The sequence below is a fragment of the Sceloporus occidentalis genome, unplaced genomic scaffold (genome assembly GCF_023333645.1).
Source record: "Sceloporus occidentalis isolate IW3139 unplaced genomic scaffold, rSceOcc1.0.p SCAF_114, whole genome shotgun sequence".
In the NCBI taxonomy this organism is placed as follows: Eukaryota; Metazoa; Chordata; class Lepidosauria; order Squamata; family Phrynosomatidae; genus Sceloporus; species Sceloporus occidentalis.
Window position 1 is genome coordinate 2,377,630 of NW_028317094.1, and position 15,722 is coordinate 2,393,351.

The 15,722-nt window shown below is 42.8% G+C and overlaps 2 protein-coding genes across 2 annotated transcripts in view; one reads left to right on the forward strand and one right to left on the reverse strand.

The window, feature by feature from the left end:
* LOC149282475 (uncharacterized) overlaps positions 1-15,722 on the forward strand; it is a 186,896-nt gene that overhangs the window by 19,473 nt on the left and 151,701 nt on the right. The gene's annotated exons all lie outside the window — the stretch shown is intronic.
* Positions 9,679-15,665, reverse strand: LOC149282477 (uncharacterized). The gene is made up of 3 exons (XM_089498145.1): positions 15,594-15,665; positions 14,777-14,897; positions 9,679-11,348 (listed from the first exon to the last, which is right to left on the reverse strand). The coding sequence occupies exons 1-3, from the start codon at positions 15,663-15,665 to the stop codon at positions 10,210-10,212; spliced, it is 1,332 nt and encodes a 443-aa protein (XP_089354271.1). The 3' UTR covers positions 9,679-10,209.

Sequence of the window (15,722 nt, forward strand, 5' to 3'; positions counted from 1 at the left end):
CGATTAACAATCATTGTATTAGACATGCGTTGTTTAGGATTTGGAACAAGTATAAAGGTCGGATAGTTATGGGATTCCCAAAATGGGCCTCGCCTTAGAAGCCATTTACAGAACGAAAATGGAGAGAGAAGGGAATTGGATTATTTATGATGATCTCTTAAAGTTTAAGGGTGATGAAATAGAAATTAAAACACAAAAAGATTTAAACTTACAAGGTTTTAATCTGAATTGGTTTGAATATCAACAAATATACTCCAAAACGCAGCAAGACCTAAAATCATGGGAGAAAAAAGATGATAGTTCAGAGCTAGAAAAGCTTTTATTGATCAAAGGCTATCAAAAAGGTCTGATGGTAAAATATAAAAGGTGTTGCTAAGCAGGGACTCAGAGCAAGAAATAATCAAGGAATCAATGATAAAATTGGGCAAAGAAGGTTAGAGTATGTATGAACGAGGAGGAAGAGACACGGAAAGTGGGATTAGTTGGATGAGTGAGATAAGAAAGATAAAAGGAGCGAGGAGCTGATCTGAAGAAGGTATGAGATGGGAGAAGCCAAAGAACTGACTGTTCAACCTCTGAGTATAAAAGGCTGCATACAAATATTGATACCTCATATACCTTGTCAATGTAACTGTTGGTTCTTTTTAGAAAGATGTATGTATGTATGTTTTACTTTAAACTCAATAAACTTTATTTAAAAAGAAGAAGAAAGGAATCGCCTGTGATAACACAAAACGTTGTCGCCTGAATTCGCATCATTGGACCCGCAGTGGCTTCGGATCCGAGCTGCAAAGAGCTGCAAAAACCTCCGTGTGAGAAACACAGTCTTTGAGATTTCACAAGGCTCTGTGGTTTTGGGAACAAGACACTAATTATCATAATTGTTGTTGATAATAATAATAATAATAATAATAATAATAATATCCCATTCTCCCTCATAAAGGGACACAACTGGAATTACAAGTTTAAGACAATAAATTCTCTTTCCTTGGAGTTTGCACCCATTGCTCCATCTCCCAGTCTCCTCCGCTGGGAGGAGGGAGAGTGTGGAATTCTGGGAAAGGCTGGCGGTTGGCTTGGAGCCTGAATAGGGTTCTAGAAGGCTGGTGGCTTTGACCGTTGGCTGCTTAGGAAGAAGAAGGGCTCCTTCTGGGTTTCCTTGGCAGGAAAGGGAAGGTGGGGGCCTCGAGATGGCGATGGGGGGCCCCCAAATTTGGTTCTTCTGTGAGAAGGATGGCTGAGGGGTAAGAGCCCCCATTTTGGAGCCAAGGATGGGGTTCTGGAGGGTCTTCTGTAGGGAGGCAGCCTTTGGGGGCTGGAAGCAAGGAAGCCCTCCTCCTCCTCCCCTCTTCTCCGGCTGCCAGGCCTCCTCTCCTCTCTTGGGAGTCTCTGTGGGGCCATGAGATTTTGGAGAGGGATCCAAGAGAATCAAAGGGAGGCTCTTAAATCCCTCCACTTGCAAGATACAAGGTGTTGGTTGTAACCTTAAAGCCCTACATGGCTTGGGTCCAGACTACTTGCAGGAGTGCCTTCTTCCACACAATCCTCTCTGCACTGGAAAAAGTCTCCTAAAGCCTAAGAAGACTAGATTGGCTCCAACAACCCAGAGGACCTTTTCTTCTGCCACTCCTAGGCTTTGGAATGACCTTCCGGAAGAGATCCGTCACATCACCACCTTAGAAGCCTTTAAAAAGGCTGTTAAGGCGGATCTCTTTCAGCAGGCCTTTCCAGATTAGACTTTTCACTGTCACTGACACTGTTATTGTTAACGATAACCCAGCTACCCTGCATAGATAGAAGTTCTCCCCTCAGCCTCTCCACCCTAATGTTAGACCATTTTATCTTTCTCTTATCTGTATTGTAATTTATCTTACTTAGAGCCCATAGAGACAGGCCAAAACAAAGCTCCTTTGGATCACTTTGGAGGTATGCTATTTAAATGATGCATGTGTCCTAAGAGGCCAGAAGCCATGACAAAGCAATGCTACAGTCCTAAGGACTGGGGTACAGCTTTGGTGCAGCTTCTGGCCTCTTAAGATGCATGTGTCTCTGAACAGCATTCCTCCAAAGTGACCCAAAGCAGCTTTATTTTGGCCTTTCTGTTCAGGCCCATAATTTACTTCTATAATTGGGACTGGGGTGCAGGAGGGAGGGTTAGGGTTTGGCTATTATTTTAAATGTATATTGTATTTTATTACTTTTTCTTGTAACCCGCCTTCATTCCTTCGGGAAAAGGCGGGATCTAAATATATCATCATCATCATCATCATCATCATCATCATCATCATCATCATCATCATATTCACCCAGAGTTAGAGGGCATAGGAGTGGAGTGGAGTCATCACTGTTTTATATAATGATGCAGAAATGCATCAGTCAGCAGCCTTCAAAGGAGATAGAAGGAGATGACATTATAGATTCTTTTCTATGTATTAAGTGAACTTTGGATAGAGTAGAAGAATGTAAATTGTGAAACAAGATAGAAGTGTAGTAGTAAAGTAAATATGAAATAGAGAAAGAAAGGAAAGTTATGATACATGGTAAAGTATAGAATAAATTAGAAGTGAGGAAGCTGAAATAAGATCTTCTTTCCTATTCTTCTAGAAGTGAGAAAGAAAGTGAGAAAGAAGATAGATGTGGTAAAAAGAGAGTTATGTATGTAGTTGAAGGTATGTGTAAGTGTATAAGGTAGAGGTTACAGTTGGGTAGAGTGGAATGATGAAAAAGAGAGTGGTACAAGTGTGAAGGAGAGAGAGAGAAAGGAGGAGAAAGGTGGAAAGAATGAGAAAGAAGGTAGTAGGAAGGTAGGATAATATGCGGTTTAAAGAATAGAGGAGGTAGGAAGGAGAAAGATGTGGATGGAAGAAGTAGATGCTAATAATAAGAACAAAAAAAGAATAAGAGGCCTGTTACAGACTACCAAAATAAAGCTGCTTCGGGTCTCTTTGGAGGTATAATGATGCATGCACCCTAAGAATCCGGAAGCTGCACCAAAGCTGCACTCCAGTGCTTAGGAATGGAGTGTGGCATTGGCGCGACCTCCGGACTCTTAGGACCCATGCATCATTTAAATAGCATATCTCCAAAGAGACCAGAAGCAGCTTTATTTTGGCAGTCTGTAACAGGCCAGTGTGATGTATGTTTGAATCGTAATTTTATTGATTATATGGTTGTTTATTCTGAAAATAAAAAGCATTTGAACATTATTTACAGTTTGACCTCAGTATCTGCTGAAGTTTGGTTTCAGGACCTCACGAAGTAACCAAAATCTGTGGATGTTCAAGTCCTATTACAAACAATGGGGTTGTAGTATGATGTGCCTTTCACAAAATGGCAAAATCAAGGTTGGCTTTTTGGGGATATATTGAGATGCAGAATCTGTGGATACTGAGAGCTCAGTGTGAAATGTTAAAAAGCAGTTGAAATCATCCTATTAAGAGAAATGCAACCCATGTAATTGGACTCATGGAGAAGTGGTCAGATGGAGCCAAGGAGAATGTGTTTCTTTGGTTGGTTTCCCTGGAAAGAACTGAGAATCTTGTCCAAGGTGGGAGTTGAGTCAGTTGAGGCTGAGAGAAGGAGGAGAGACCTCAGGACAAGAGCATTTCTCTGGGTTAGTTTGCCTGTTTCCTATTTTATGTCAGTGTTTTGAGTACTGTCTTTCTTACAGTGGAACCTACTTCTGCTTTGTGAAGGCATCACAAGTTGGACTGGTTGATCTCACCTGAAAGCATCCTTCTTATTCATTCATTCCTATTGTACATTCATTGAACTGTATGGTTGTGTTACTTATTAAATTTCATCCCACCTTTCTCCCATCAGTGGGTCTCAAGGTGGCTTAGAATACAAAATGTAGAATGAACAAAAGCATTTCTTCAAAAAGAAGACATATTAGTAAAATAAGGATACTGCTGTTCCTTCAGTTGGAAGTTTGTTCTCCAAGGTCTGCAAGGGATAATCTACAAATGTTAACTGGGAGGGAAAGAGGACATTGGAGGGCAATGGCTTGGAGTTATATCACATAGAGAGTAGTGAATGGAGACTTCCATGTTAGTGAGTTGGTGAATCTGCTCTCTTTTAGTCTGAGCTCTCTCTGGTGCTGACTCTATTTTGGAACTGGGCTCCAGCCCCATGGATGAAAACCTGGAGGAAATCCAATGCCCCAATAATATGGAATTCACAGTCTGTCAAAGTTTACATGAACTGTGTGAAATGTGGTTTTTGTTTTGCTGTTGTCTGTCCTGAATTTCCCATCTCCACTAAATGACCCCAAGATCAAGCAAGAAGAGAGAAGGAGAAAACTGTGTCTCCTTCCACTTTTTCAACCTCATGCAGAAATGTATGAACCTCTTTCTTGGCCATGCTTAGACACAGATTTGCTTCTTAAAAAACACAAGGCTTGTAATCTTTCACAGAAGACATATTATTTGGGAGGCGGTTAAGAAAAATCCTACCAGGAAGGTGCCCTCAATTTCTTTTCTAGGCATAGAGGCTGGTGGGCTTTTTCATCCACAGTCATACGGTGGAGGTGGCCTATGACAAACCTCCTTTGAACACAGACTAATGAAGAACTGCCTTCAACTTGACCACTAGCAAACCTGTTAAAAGGTTACATGATGAAGAGAGTTCTGCCTGATATATCCTATGATGCTTCTTCTGAGTTTCACTTAATTTGCTCATGTAAAATTGTAATTATTTGTTAGACTGTTATTATCTTTTTTTATAAAAATCTTCTCCAAAGGACTTGGAAAAAAGAAAGGTCCCTCCACAAAATTGTCTGGCCTTAAGATGAATGATAAAGGCATCATGCGAAATGCAGAAGAGACGGCGATCGTGAACCAGACAATTTTTTCTGACCCAGAGGAAGGGAGCCAAGTGAGTCTGGGACACTTTTATGCAATAGGTTCTTGGCCTTAGGAGAAAAGACGCAATATGGAAAAGGGGCACCACCTCATCTTTCTACTCTTTGTTCAAATGGACAGGTTTTCTCTGACCTACGGAGTCAAAGCAGCCCATTTGGATGTTGAATGCGGATTGGAGGATGACTCACATTTGCCGCTGGGATCTTACTGGCATGGCTACAGAAACATGGATCTCATAGAATCAGAGGACGACCTGGAACTAACTGACAAGGTACAGAAGAAGCCTATGCACTTTCCATGGGGTTTTAGACTTGGGCAGCGTGTTCACATCTGGCTGTCTTGCAAAGAGAGTTAGTTATTCCTCCCCACTGAGAATTTATCCTTAAAGCAACAGAGGTCAGGGCAGGAGAACATTAAATCCACCCAAACTTTTTACTGAACTCTCTTCCCTCCAATAAATTCAATGCTTCAGACAGTCACGATTAAAACCAACGTTATGTCATTTAGGTATATTTTCATGTTTAAAATATTTTGTAGTAGTTTTCCCTTAGGGCTTGGGAAGCTGTGTATTTTATCCTCCTTTTCCAACTTAACTCCCATTCTTCCATCTCAGTATTGTGTCCTAGATTTCTTGGCCATTGAACCATGTTTTCTTTAACCACTTCAGATTCCATAAAATGTTTTAACAGGATTGAATACAATCTCCCCACAAGTGGACCTTTCCCAATAACAAGCACATTTCCTAGTATTTCTGTACTAATTATTTCTATTCCATATGTTTTCATATCCAACAAAAACCTCTCTCTTATTTGCCTGAAAATAAGCCAATTACATTGTTTACCTTCTTCTCTTATTTCCTCTAATGTTTTTAATTTAATCATATTGCCTTGCTTATTTATCAAATCATTGTATTATTATTATTATTGTTGTTGTTGTTGTTGTTGTTGTTGTGCTTCTCCAAACAGATCAAAGCAGCTAACAGTAAACACATCAGTAAAATACTGTAGCAACTTACCATTGTTGCTTCCAAAACCCTCCCAATTCCTTCCATCCAGAATAAAATACAATTAAATCTTAAGCAATTATTAAAACAATTATTAAAAATAGAGCAGGCATTTAGAGCAGTTGTTGAACAATTTATTAAATTAGTAGGAGATTGCTGTAATGTTAATCTGGAAAGCTCTGCTGGAAGATATACATCTTGATCGCCTTTTTAAAACCTTCATGACTGGTGATATATCAGATCTCTTCAGGAGGCTATTCCATAAACTGGGAGCAACAGAAGAGAAAGTCCTCTGGGTAACTGCATGGAGCCTTGTTATTGCTGGCTGCAGTAAGCTTTTACAAGAGGACCTCAGTGTGTGGGGCAGATTATATGGGAGAAGGCAATCCTGTAAATAAGCTGGACACAAGCCATGAAGGTTATAACCAAGATCTTGTACTGTCCCCAGAAATTAATGGGCAGCCAGTGAAGAGATGTTAGAATAAGTGTGATGTGGTCACCTCTAGATTTTCCAGTGACCTCTCTGCTGCCATATTTTGGATTAGTGAAGTTTCCGGACTTGATACAAGGGTAGCCCTATGTAGAGCACATTACAGAAGTCAAGACATGAGGTTACCGGCGCATGCACCATAGTTTGTAGGTCTTCGGGTTCCAGGAAGGGACGCAGTTGGCGTATCAACTGAAGCTGATAACAGGCACTCTTGGACATCACATCTATCTGATCTGACAACTGGATAGATAGATCCAGGAGCACCCCCAAACTGCAAACACAGTCCTTTAGGGGAAGTGTGACTCCATCCAGGACCAGTTGACAGACCTCCATACCCAGATTAGGATCTCCAACAACACGCACCTCCGTCTTGTCTGGATTCAGTTTCAATCTCTTTTTCCTCATCCAGCCCATTGCTGCCTCAAGACATTCATTCAGAGGGGAGATGCCTTCTTTAGTTGACACTGAGAAGATCTCTGGATGTCATGAGCATACAGATAGCACCCGCCCCATGCCTCCAGATGAACTCTCTTGGCGGTTTCATGTAGATGTTGAATAGCATTGGGGATAGGATGGCGCCCTGAGGAACGCCGGATTTAAGCTCCCTTTTAGAGTAGCAACTGTCCCGAAGCATCTCCATCTGGAATCTGCTTGAGAAATAGGACCGGAACCATTGCAATGCATTGCCCCAATCCCCAATTCCCTCAGGCTTTCCAGAAGGATGCCATGGTCAATAGTATCAAAAGCCACTGAGAGGTCCAAAAGCATCAATAGGGTCACACTTCTCCTGTCGATACTCAAGCGGAGATCATCTAAGGTAACCATAGCAATCTTGACTTCATATCCCATCCTGAAGCCAATTTGAAAAGGGTCTAGATAATCTAATTCTTTCAAGACCACTTGGACTTGAAGAGCAACTGCCCTCTCAATCACCTTGTTTAGAAATTGAAGATGGGGGACTGGTCTGTAATTGTTCATGTCCAAGGGATCTAGGGAGGGCTTTTTCAGAAGCGGCCGTACCACCGCTTCTTTTAAGCAAGATGGAAAATAGCCCTCACTAAGAGATGCATCTATGATATAGCTCAGGAGAGTCCTAAGTGCATCTCCTCCTTGGAGGACCAGCCATGAAGGGCAAGGGTCGAGGGGGCAAGTTGTCTTCTTCACACTTCCAAGGAGCTTGTCCCCATCCTCAGTGCTCACAGATTCAAATTGATCCAGTATGATCTTACTCACAAAGTCACTGGACACCTGACCTATAGCCTCTACAATTTGAATCAAATGTTTTTACTGTTTTCCTGTTTTTATACTATCATTGTTTAATCCAGTTTTTGTATTGGGATCGGGGCATAGGGATTGATTTCTCTTGGATTTTATTGTAACATCGATGTATTTTATTGTTGTAACCTGTCCTGTTTCTCCATGATCGGGCGGCCTAGAAATAAATCTATTATCATCATCATCATCATCATCATCATCATCATCATCATCATCATCATCATCTTATGCTGGCATCGTAGAAGTTGGTTCTTCTGTGAGAGATTTTATCTGCGAAATGATCATTCAAAGCATCACACTGAGCTGTGGTAGGCTCTAACAATGCGTTCTGGGAGGTGGGTTTCTGGATCAGGTCCCAGATGCTCCCCTCCCCACTTCAGCAGTCCCTTTATGCTTCTCTTCCCTTGGCACTTTCCCTCCTTCCCTCCTTCCTTCCTTCTCATCCTTTAACCTACATCCCTTCAAGGGGGTCCAAGGCCCTTGCAGCATTTTCCCAGAACCAGGAGGGGGGTAATCTTTCTGGGGCTCAGGGTCTTTCTGCTGGTCCTCCTTTGCAGGGTTGTTGTGAAGGAAAATCCAGATCCTGTGGGCCAATAAGCCTAGTTCTCAGGTTGCCAGGAGGGTGTCCCTCTCCCCAGAAGGGTCTTTGGGTTCCTCCGTCTGCCTTCTCTTGGCTGTGTCCTAAATTGGGGCTCTTCTCTCCCTCCCAGACAGAGCCCCCTCCCCGAGACCCCAGGGAAAACTCCTCCCACCCGAAAAATGTTGTTTCCAATGCTATCCTGTATGATGCTCTTTATTTGGCCCAAATATTCTCCAAATGAGGCATCAGAATGGGGGGGGGGGTCTTTCCTCTGCCCCACTTTCCAGGAGGGAGAAGGCTCCCCAAAGCCCTTTTTACATTTGGATCCTGATCCCCTCCATGGCCATGTCTTTCTCCAAGGGTCCCTCCTGACGTCTTTTCTCATAATAACCCCCCAAGTACCTGGGCCCAAGGAATCCCCCGAGGAGGAGGCAGGAAAGGAAAGAGGGAGAGGAGGCCTGGCAGGCCCACTTCCTTTGAGGAAGAAGAGGGGCTTCCTTCCTTCTTATAACCCCCAGGGTCCCCAGAAGACCTTCCAGCCATTCCTCTAAACCAGTGATGGAGAACCTTTTACAGACCGAGTGCCCAAACTGCAACCCGGACCCCACTTATTTATTGCAAAGTGCCACGTCCCTCTGGCTTTCTAGTAAGAAACTCTGTCAAACTCTGTGCTAGGTCGATAGCATGTGTGCCCACAGAGAGGGCTCTGAGTGCCACCTCTGGCACACGTGCCATAGGTTCGCCATCACTGCTCTAAACGAACGAGGGTTGTCCCCCATTTCCATCCCTCAGAACAGACTGTGAGGGCAGCAATGCTTCAGGTAGGAGATTGCGCATGCGCACATACATCCAAAGGCCCCTTCTAATCATGCATACAGATCACCAGGGCTTTACTGCTGCTGTTGTTTATCCCACTGGCGGCCTTTGAGGGAAGGAAAGGAGTGCACCGGGATTTCAGCAGCCTCCCCTTCCTTCCTTCCTTCCTTCCTTCCTTCCTTCCTTCCTTCCTTCCTTCCTTCCTTCCTTCCCTCCCTCCCTCCTTCCTTCCTTCCTTCTTTTGAGGAGATTTTGAAGAGGCCACAATGGAGCCCAGGAAAGGCAGGAAAGGAAAGCTCTGCTTTGGAAATTGTCTCTCTGTGTATACTGTATATACACACATAGATAGATAGATAGATAGATAGATAGATAGATAGATGATAGATAGAGATAGATAGATGTGTGTTTGCCTCTGCTGTTCTTATGGCTGGGAATGGAGCTGAGGACTGAGGAGCGAAGAAAGGGTCAGTTTTGTGCAAATTCAGAACTTCTACGCATCAAAGAGTCCAGTGTGTTGAAATAGCAAAGAACTTTATTGAAAACACATAGTCAGAAAATCAGTATTTAAACCAGAACTGCCCTCCCCAAGCCAAAGAATATATTGAAACCCCAAAACCTAAAACTCCACCTTCTACCAAACCTAGCCCCCACCTACAATTCCCACCATCTATCCCCACTATTACCCAGCCCCACTTTGCCATCCTTCTCACACGCACAATCTCTCCCTGCCAAAGACATTCCAAGAAGCTAGATCCCTTTCTGTTACTACCAGTCCCCAACTTTCTTCAGCCAACATCCCACAAATTCCGAATGCGATCAATGCTATTCTAGCTAGCTGCAACAAATCCTAGCCCCCCCATCTAAACTAACCTAAACCACGACCCATAATCCCCAGCCAAATTTATAACCCAAAGCAATTATCTATATTATAGAAATTAAAACCTAAACTTAAAACGTAAATTTCAAACATAAACAGACATATTGACAGAAAAACCTTACAAATAAAATCATAAGGGCCTTTTCTTAGCACCACTGGATTGAAAAAAATATTTTTGTATTCCTTCTTTACAAAAAAAATGTTTGTTCACTGCTTAGATTTGTGTTGCTTCTCTCCTATGTTGCTTCTCTGGTGATTGAATAGGCCTGACCTCCGAGAAAAGCATTTTCCACACTGCTGGCATTTCTATGGCTTCTTTCCTGTGTGGACTCTCTGATGTCTCACTCGGTTTGACTTCAAAGAAAAACCTTTCCCACAATGCTGGCATTTGTATGTCTTCTCTCCTGTGTGGACTCTCTGATGTATCACTAGGCTTGACTGCCGAGAAAAACATTTCCCACAATGCTGGCATTTGTATGGCTTCTCTCCTGTGTGGACTCTCTGATGTCTCACTAGGTGTGACTTCCAAGAAAAACCTTTCCCACAATGCTGGCATTTGTATGTCTTCTCTCCTGTGTGGACTCTCTGATGTATCACTAGGTATGACTTCCAAGAAAAACATTTCCCACAATGCTGGCATTTGTATGGCTTCTCTCCTGTGTGGACTCTCTGATGCCTCACTTGGACTGACTTGGAAGAAAAACCTTTCCCACAATGCTGGCATTTGTACGGCTTCTCTCCTGTGTGGATCCTGTGATGTTCCAAAAGGTGTGACATCTGAGAACAACCTTTCCCACAATGCTGGCATTTGTATGGCTTCTCTCCTGTGTGTATTCTCTGGTGTTTCACTAAGTCTCCCTTCAAAGAAAAACATTTCCCACAATGCTGGCATTTGTATGGCTTCTCTCCTGTGTGGACTCTCTGATGTCTCACTAGGTCTGACTTCAGAGAAAAACCTTTCCCACAATGCTGGCATTTGTACGGCTTCTCTCCTGTGTGGACTCTCTGATGCCTCACTTGGACTGACTTGGAAGAAAAACCTTTCCCACAATGCTGGCATTTGTACGGCTTCTCTCCTGTGTGGATTCTCTGGTGTTTCACTAAGTCTCCCTTCAAAGAAAAACATTTCCCACAATGCTGGCATTTGTATGGCTTCTCTCCTGTGTGGATTCTCTGGTGTTTCACTAAGTCTCCCTTCAAAGAAAAACATTTCCCACAATGCTGGCATTTGTATGGCTTCTCTCCTGTGTGGATTCTCTGGTGTTTCACTAAGTCTCCCTTCAAAGAAAAACATTTCCCACAATGCTGGCATTTGTATGGCTTCTCTCCTGTGTGGACTCTCTGATGTCTCACTAAGTGTGACTTCGCAGAAAAACGTTTTCCACAATGCTGGCATTTATGTGACTTCTCTCCTCTTTGGACACTCTCTTGACTCACAAGTTCTTCTGTAAAGAAGGACAATGACAGATAAGTGAAAATCAGAGTTAAGAGAGGAGGGTGTTACCCCCAGATTTAGCCCCCATTTACCCTTCCCTATTTGACAGTAAATTAATAAAGTTGGTGTGAGTGACCCGAGCATGATCCTGTTCCAGATACCCTAAATCCATGGAACGATTGTATCCTTACTTATAGCAGCTAGCAAAGAGACTGGATGAGGAGTGCCTTGAGGGAATCAGTGGAAGCAAATAGTCAAAGGACTGTTGAAAAAATATTCCATTAAAAATGTGCAAAATACTTTGATTGACAGTTGGCATCATTTCCTGTGAGACTGCCATAGAGTCAGAGCCCAAGGCATGATGCAAACCAACTGCAGAGGTCACTTCATGCTGTTTGGCTCCAGATGACTCACAGCCAATACAGTATACAGCTCACATGCGAATCGGTGTGGATTGGATTGGTGTGTGAACAAGAGATGGTGAAGTTGATGGAAGTTGGAGAGGAGAGCTTGCAAATATTTGCATTATTAGGAGCAGGTAACTGTTGAAGTTGCCAGATATTGTGTAACTGTGATTATTTGTCGCAGAAATTTTTTGAAACTGATGCAGAAACAACCATGAAATATCATCCAGTTAGTCTGACATCAATACTAGGAAAGATTCTAGAGCAGATCATTAAACAGAGAGTCTGAACATCTAGAAAGCAATGCCATAACCACAAAAAGTCAACATGGGTTTCAGAGAAAGAAGTCATGCCAGACAAACCTGATCTCTTTTTTTTATAAAATTAACAGCTTGTTAGATGAAGGGAATGCTGTGGATATAGTATATCTTGATTTCAGTAAGGCCTTTGACAAATTTCCCCATGACATTCTTGCAAACAAGCTTGTGAAATGTGGGCTAGACAAGGCAACTGTCACATGGATTTGTAATTGGTTGACCGGCCGAACCCAAAGGGTGCTCAAAAATGGCTCCTTTTCATCCTGGAGAGAAGTGACCAGTGGGGTCCTACAGGGCTCTGTCCTGGGCCCAGTGCTATTCAACATCTTTATCAATGACTTGGATGACAGAATTGGGAGCATACTTATCAAATTTGCAGATGGCATCAAATTAGGAGGAGTAGCTAATACTCCAGAGGGAAGGATCAAAATTCAAGATGACCTGAATGGACTAGAAAGCTGGGCCAAAGCTAATAAAATGAAATTCAACACGGAGAAATGTAAGATACTGCACTTAGGGCGGAAAAATGAAATGCACAGATATAGGATGGGCGACACCTGGCTGAATGAAACTATGAGTTAAAGAGATCTAGGAGTCCAAGTAGACCACAACTTGAAAATGAGTCAACAGTGCGACGCAGCAGCTGAAAAGGCCAATGCAATTTTAGGCTGCATCAAGAAAAGTATAGTGTCGAGATCATGGGAAGTAACAGTGCCACTCTATTCTGCTTTGGTCAGGACCCACTTGGAATATTGTGTCCAGTTCTGGGCACCACAGTTTAAAAAGGATGTGGAGAAACTGGAGCATGTCCAAAGGAGAGCAACTAAAATGGTGAAGGAAGCCATGCCCTACGAGGAATGACTTAGGAAGCTGGGGATGTTTAGCCTAGAGAAGAGAAGGTTGTGATATGATGGCCCTGTTTAAATATTTGAAGGGATGTCATGTTGAGGAGGGAGCAAGCTTGTTTTCTGCTGCTCCAGAGCTTAGGACCCGGAACGATGGATGCAAGCTACAGCAAAAGAGATTCCACATCACCATTAGGAAGAACTTCCTGACAGTAAGGGCTGTCCGACAGTGGAACACACTCTTTCCTCGGAGTGTAGTGGAATCTCCCTCCTTGGAGGTCTTTAAGCAGAGGCTGGATGGCCATCTGTCGGGGATACTTTGATTTGGATTTCCTGCATGGCAGGGGATTGGACTGGATGGCTCTTGCGGTCTCTTGAAATAATTATGACATAGAGTCAGTCTACTGTTTTAAGTCTATATTTCTCAAAGTTATTTGGGACAATTTTTACCTGCAAGGTTTAGGATTTCATTTTATGAATTGATGTTTATCCTTATTGCTAGGATGCAGTTTACGTATTGTGATGCTTTGTGATACTTGTTTTTACTTTGTTTGTTTTTTTAAGCTGGCCATGTGCCATAATAAATTATTCATTTATTCATTTGAATTATTTTGCAACTCAAGATAAAGAACCTCCAAGGACCTGAATGAAATCTACTGTGTCTGTGACTTATTTTTAAGTGTGGAAAGTGGTCTGTGTATTGCCAATACCTATATCTAGATATTTGCTTCCATACTCTGCCATGTTATTGTTGAGCTGCATCTGGGAGCGTCACCCTCAGATTGTAGTGTACATTGGATTGTGAACGCGATCAAAATTCAGAGCCAACAAGGACCTGAGAGGCGGTGCGCTAATCCCTTTTGTCTGAGGTATTTGCATCAAACACCCACTGCATTCAATTCGTGTTCACGCCATTCTTTCCCCACCCAGGAAATATTCTAAAGAGATATAAACCTTCCTGAACCCTTAGTTTCTGCCCAAGCACCAATTTCAGTATAAATGTCAGGCCCAACTTGCTGTTCTTCAGTGTCAGTCCAGTTACAGACAGACACTCTGTTTGTTTTCTTGGCTAAGCACCTCAATGCACTCACCAACCCCAATTGTCGCAGGAACTACTGACCTGTCCCCATTCCAAATCCTCAACAATTGGAATAAAGCTCTAGATAGGTAATAGATTCCTTTAACATCTATTCACCACTGTTACCTAGATCTTGAACACTTATATATATAGTATGTGTGTCTGTGTATTTTCCTTTCCCCCTAAATGAAACACAAAAACCTATTTCAAATGCCTCTGACGTACTGTTTGATTCAGGACCTGCTATAGAAGGGCTGGATCCAGAGGTCACTGTTGCCCCAGTAAAACTATCTCGTTCTATTGAGCTAAGTACCAAATTCCCCTAAAAGCACAGCACTTGCGGGTGTCCTCCCCAGTCTCCAGCATTTTGGGTAACAAAGGGCCTCTTGAATCAATCATGGAGCTAAGCAAGCTCAGGATGGAAAAGAAACATTAGACAAAAAGCAAGTTTTGTGTTCCCCCTTTCCTCCCTTCATAGATATTACTCATAACTGATCATAGAATCGTAGAGTTGGAAGAGACCACAAGGACCATTCAGTCCAACCCCCTGCCATGCAGGAACTCTCAATCAAAGCATCCCTGAAAGATGGCAATCCAGTCTCTGTTTAAAGACCTCCAAGGAGGGAGACTCCACTACACTCCAAGGAAGGATTGTGTTCCACTATCAAATAGTCCTTACTGTCAGAAAGTTGATTTGATTCTATAATTTTAAAGTGGAAACAAAGCACTCTGACAGTGAATTATGAAAGGGCCCTCAGTCTTCAAAGGAAGGTCAATGGATTCAGGTTCCTTACCCACAAAGGCCACATTATCATAATTCTCCATCATCACAGAACTGTACATAAGTTTCTGCTTCTTTGTCAACAGTTTCCATTCGTCCTCAGTGAAATATACCGCCACATCCGCAAAGGTCACCTGCAATAGAAAATAGCCCTCATCCAGAGAGTGACTAAACAAAAGGGGAGGAAAGCACATGGTTCATCCCAAATATTATTTAATCACTTTAGAATTCAGTCCAGAAAATAAACTTTAAATTCTGCAAGCAAGCAAAGAGCTACAGCCTTTGAGATCCAGTTTGTCTCTAATCTTTCAATATAATATACAATATGAAAAACAATATAATTTAGCCCATTTCTGGAATATTATTGATTGATTAGGATACTGACTATCCCAACATATATAGTACATTGAGGAAAGCAAGACATATGTAGACAAACCACACCAGAAGGGGAACAAGATGGCTAAAGTTGTTAACGATGAAGCTCACACAAACAAGGAAGGGTGCAACAATTTGCTTTTGCCTCCGACTCCTGGCAAGGGCAAGACCCTGCCCCCATCTCTCCTCCCCTCTCCCCGCTTTTGAATTGATGGGATGCACATGTCTTTTGAACTTGGAACTCATTTTGCAGCAACTGAACTGACCTGAGGAGAAGGGGGAAAGTGGGAGGAGGAGAGAGAAATAGGACATTTTCAAAGCCCCTGGAAAAATGAGGTGACTGAGGATTAAGCAGGACTCTGTCTGACAAACTGGGACAGTATGTTCTCCGCTTGCTTTCATGAGCTGGCCCAGCAGTGACACAGATGAAACTAATAGTCAGGATGGCAGCTTACCAAAGAGTTGAACCTTGGCAGCCTCTTCCTCTTGGAGCCCAATTCCCTCCGCTTGGCCTCTGTGTCAGCCATCAGGTGGGCAGGGGGAACCTAGTGCCTCTGCACTTGGGTCACTTCCAGCAAAAGATA

Coding starts and splice junctions, on each gene's coding strand:
- LOC149282477 (XM_089498145.1), bottom strand. CDS start 15,665: ATGGCTGACACAGAGGCCAAGCGGAGGGAATTGGGCTCCAAGAGGAAG. Junction 14,898..15,593: donor TGCCAAGGTTCAACTCTTTG/GTAAGCTGCCAT, acceptor TTTCTATTGCAG/GTGACCTTTGCGGATGTGGC. Junction 11,349..14,776: donor TGATAATGTGGCCTTTGTGG/GTAAGGAACCTG, acceptor CCTTCTTTACAG/AAGAACTTGTGAGTCAAGAG.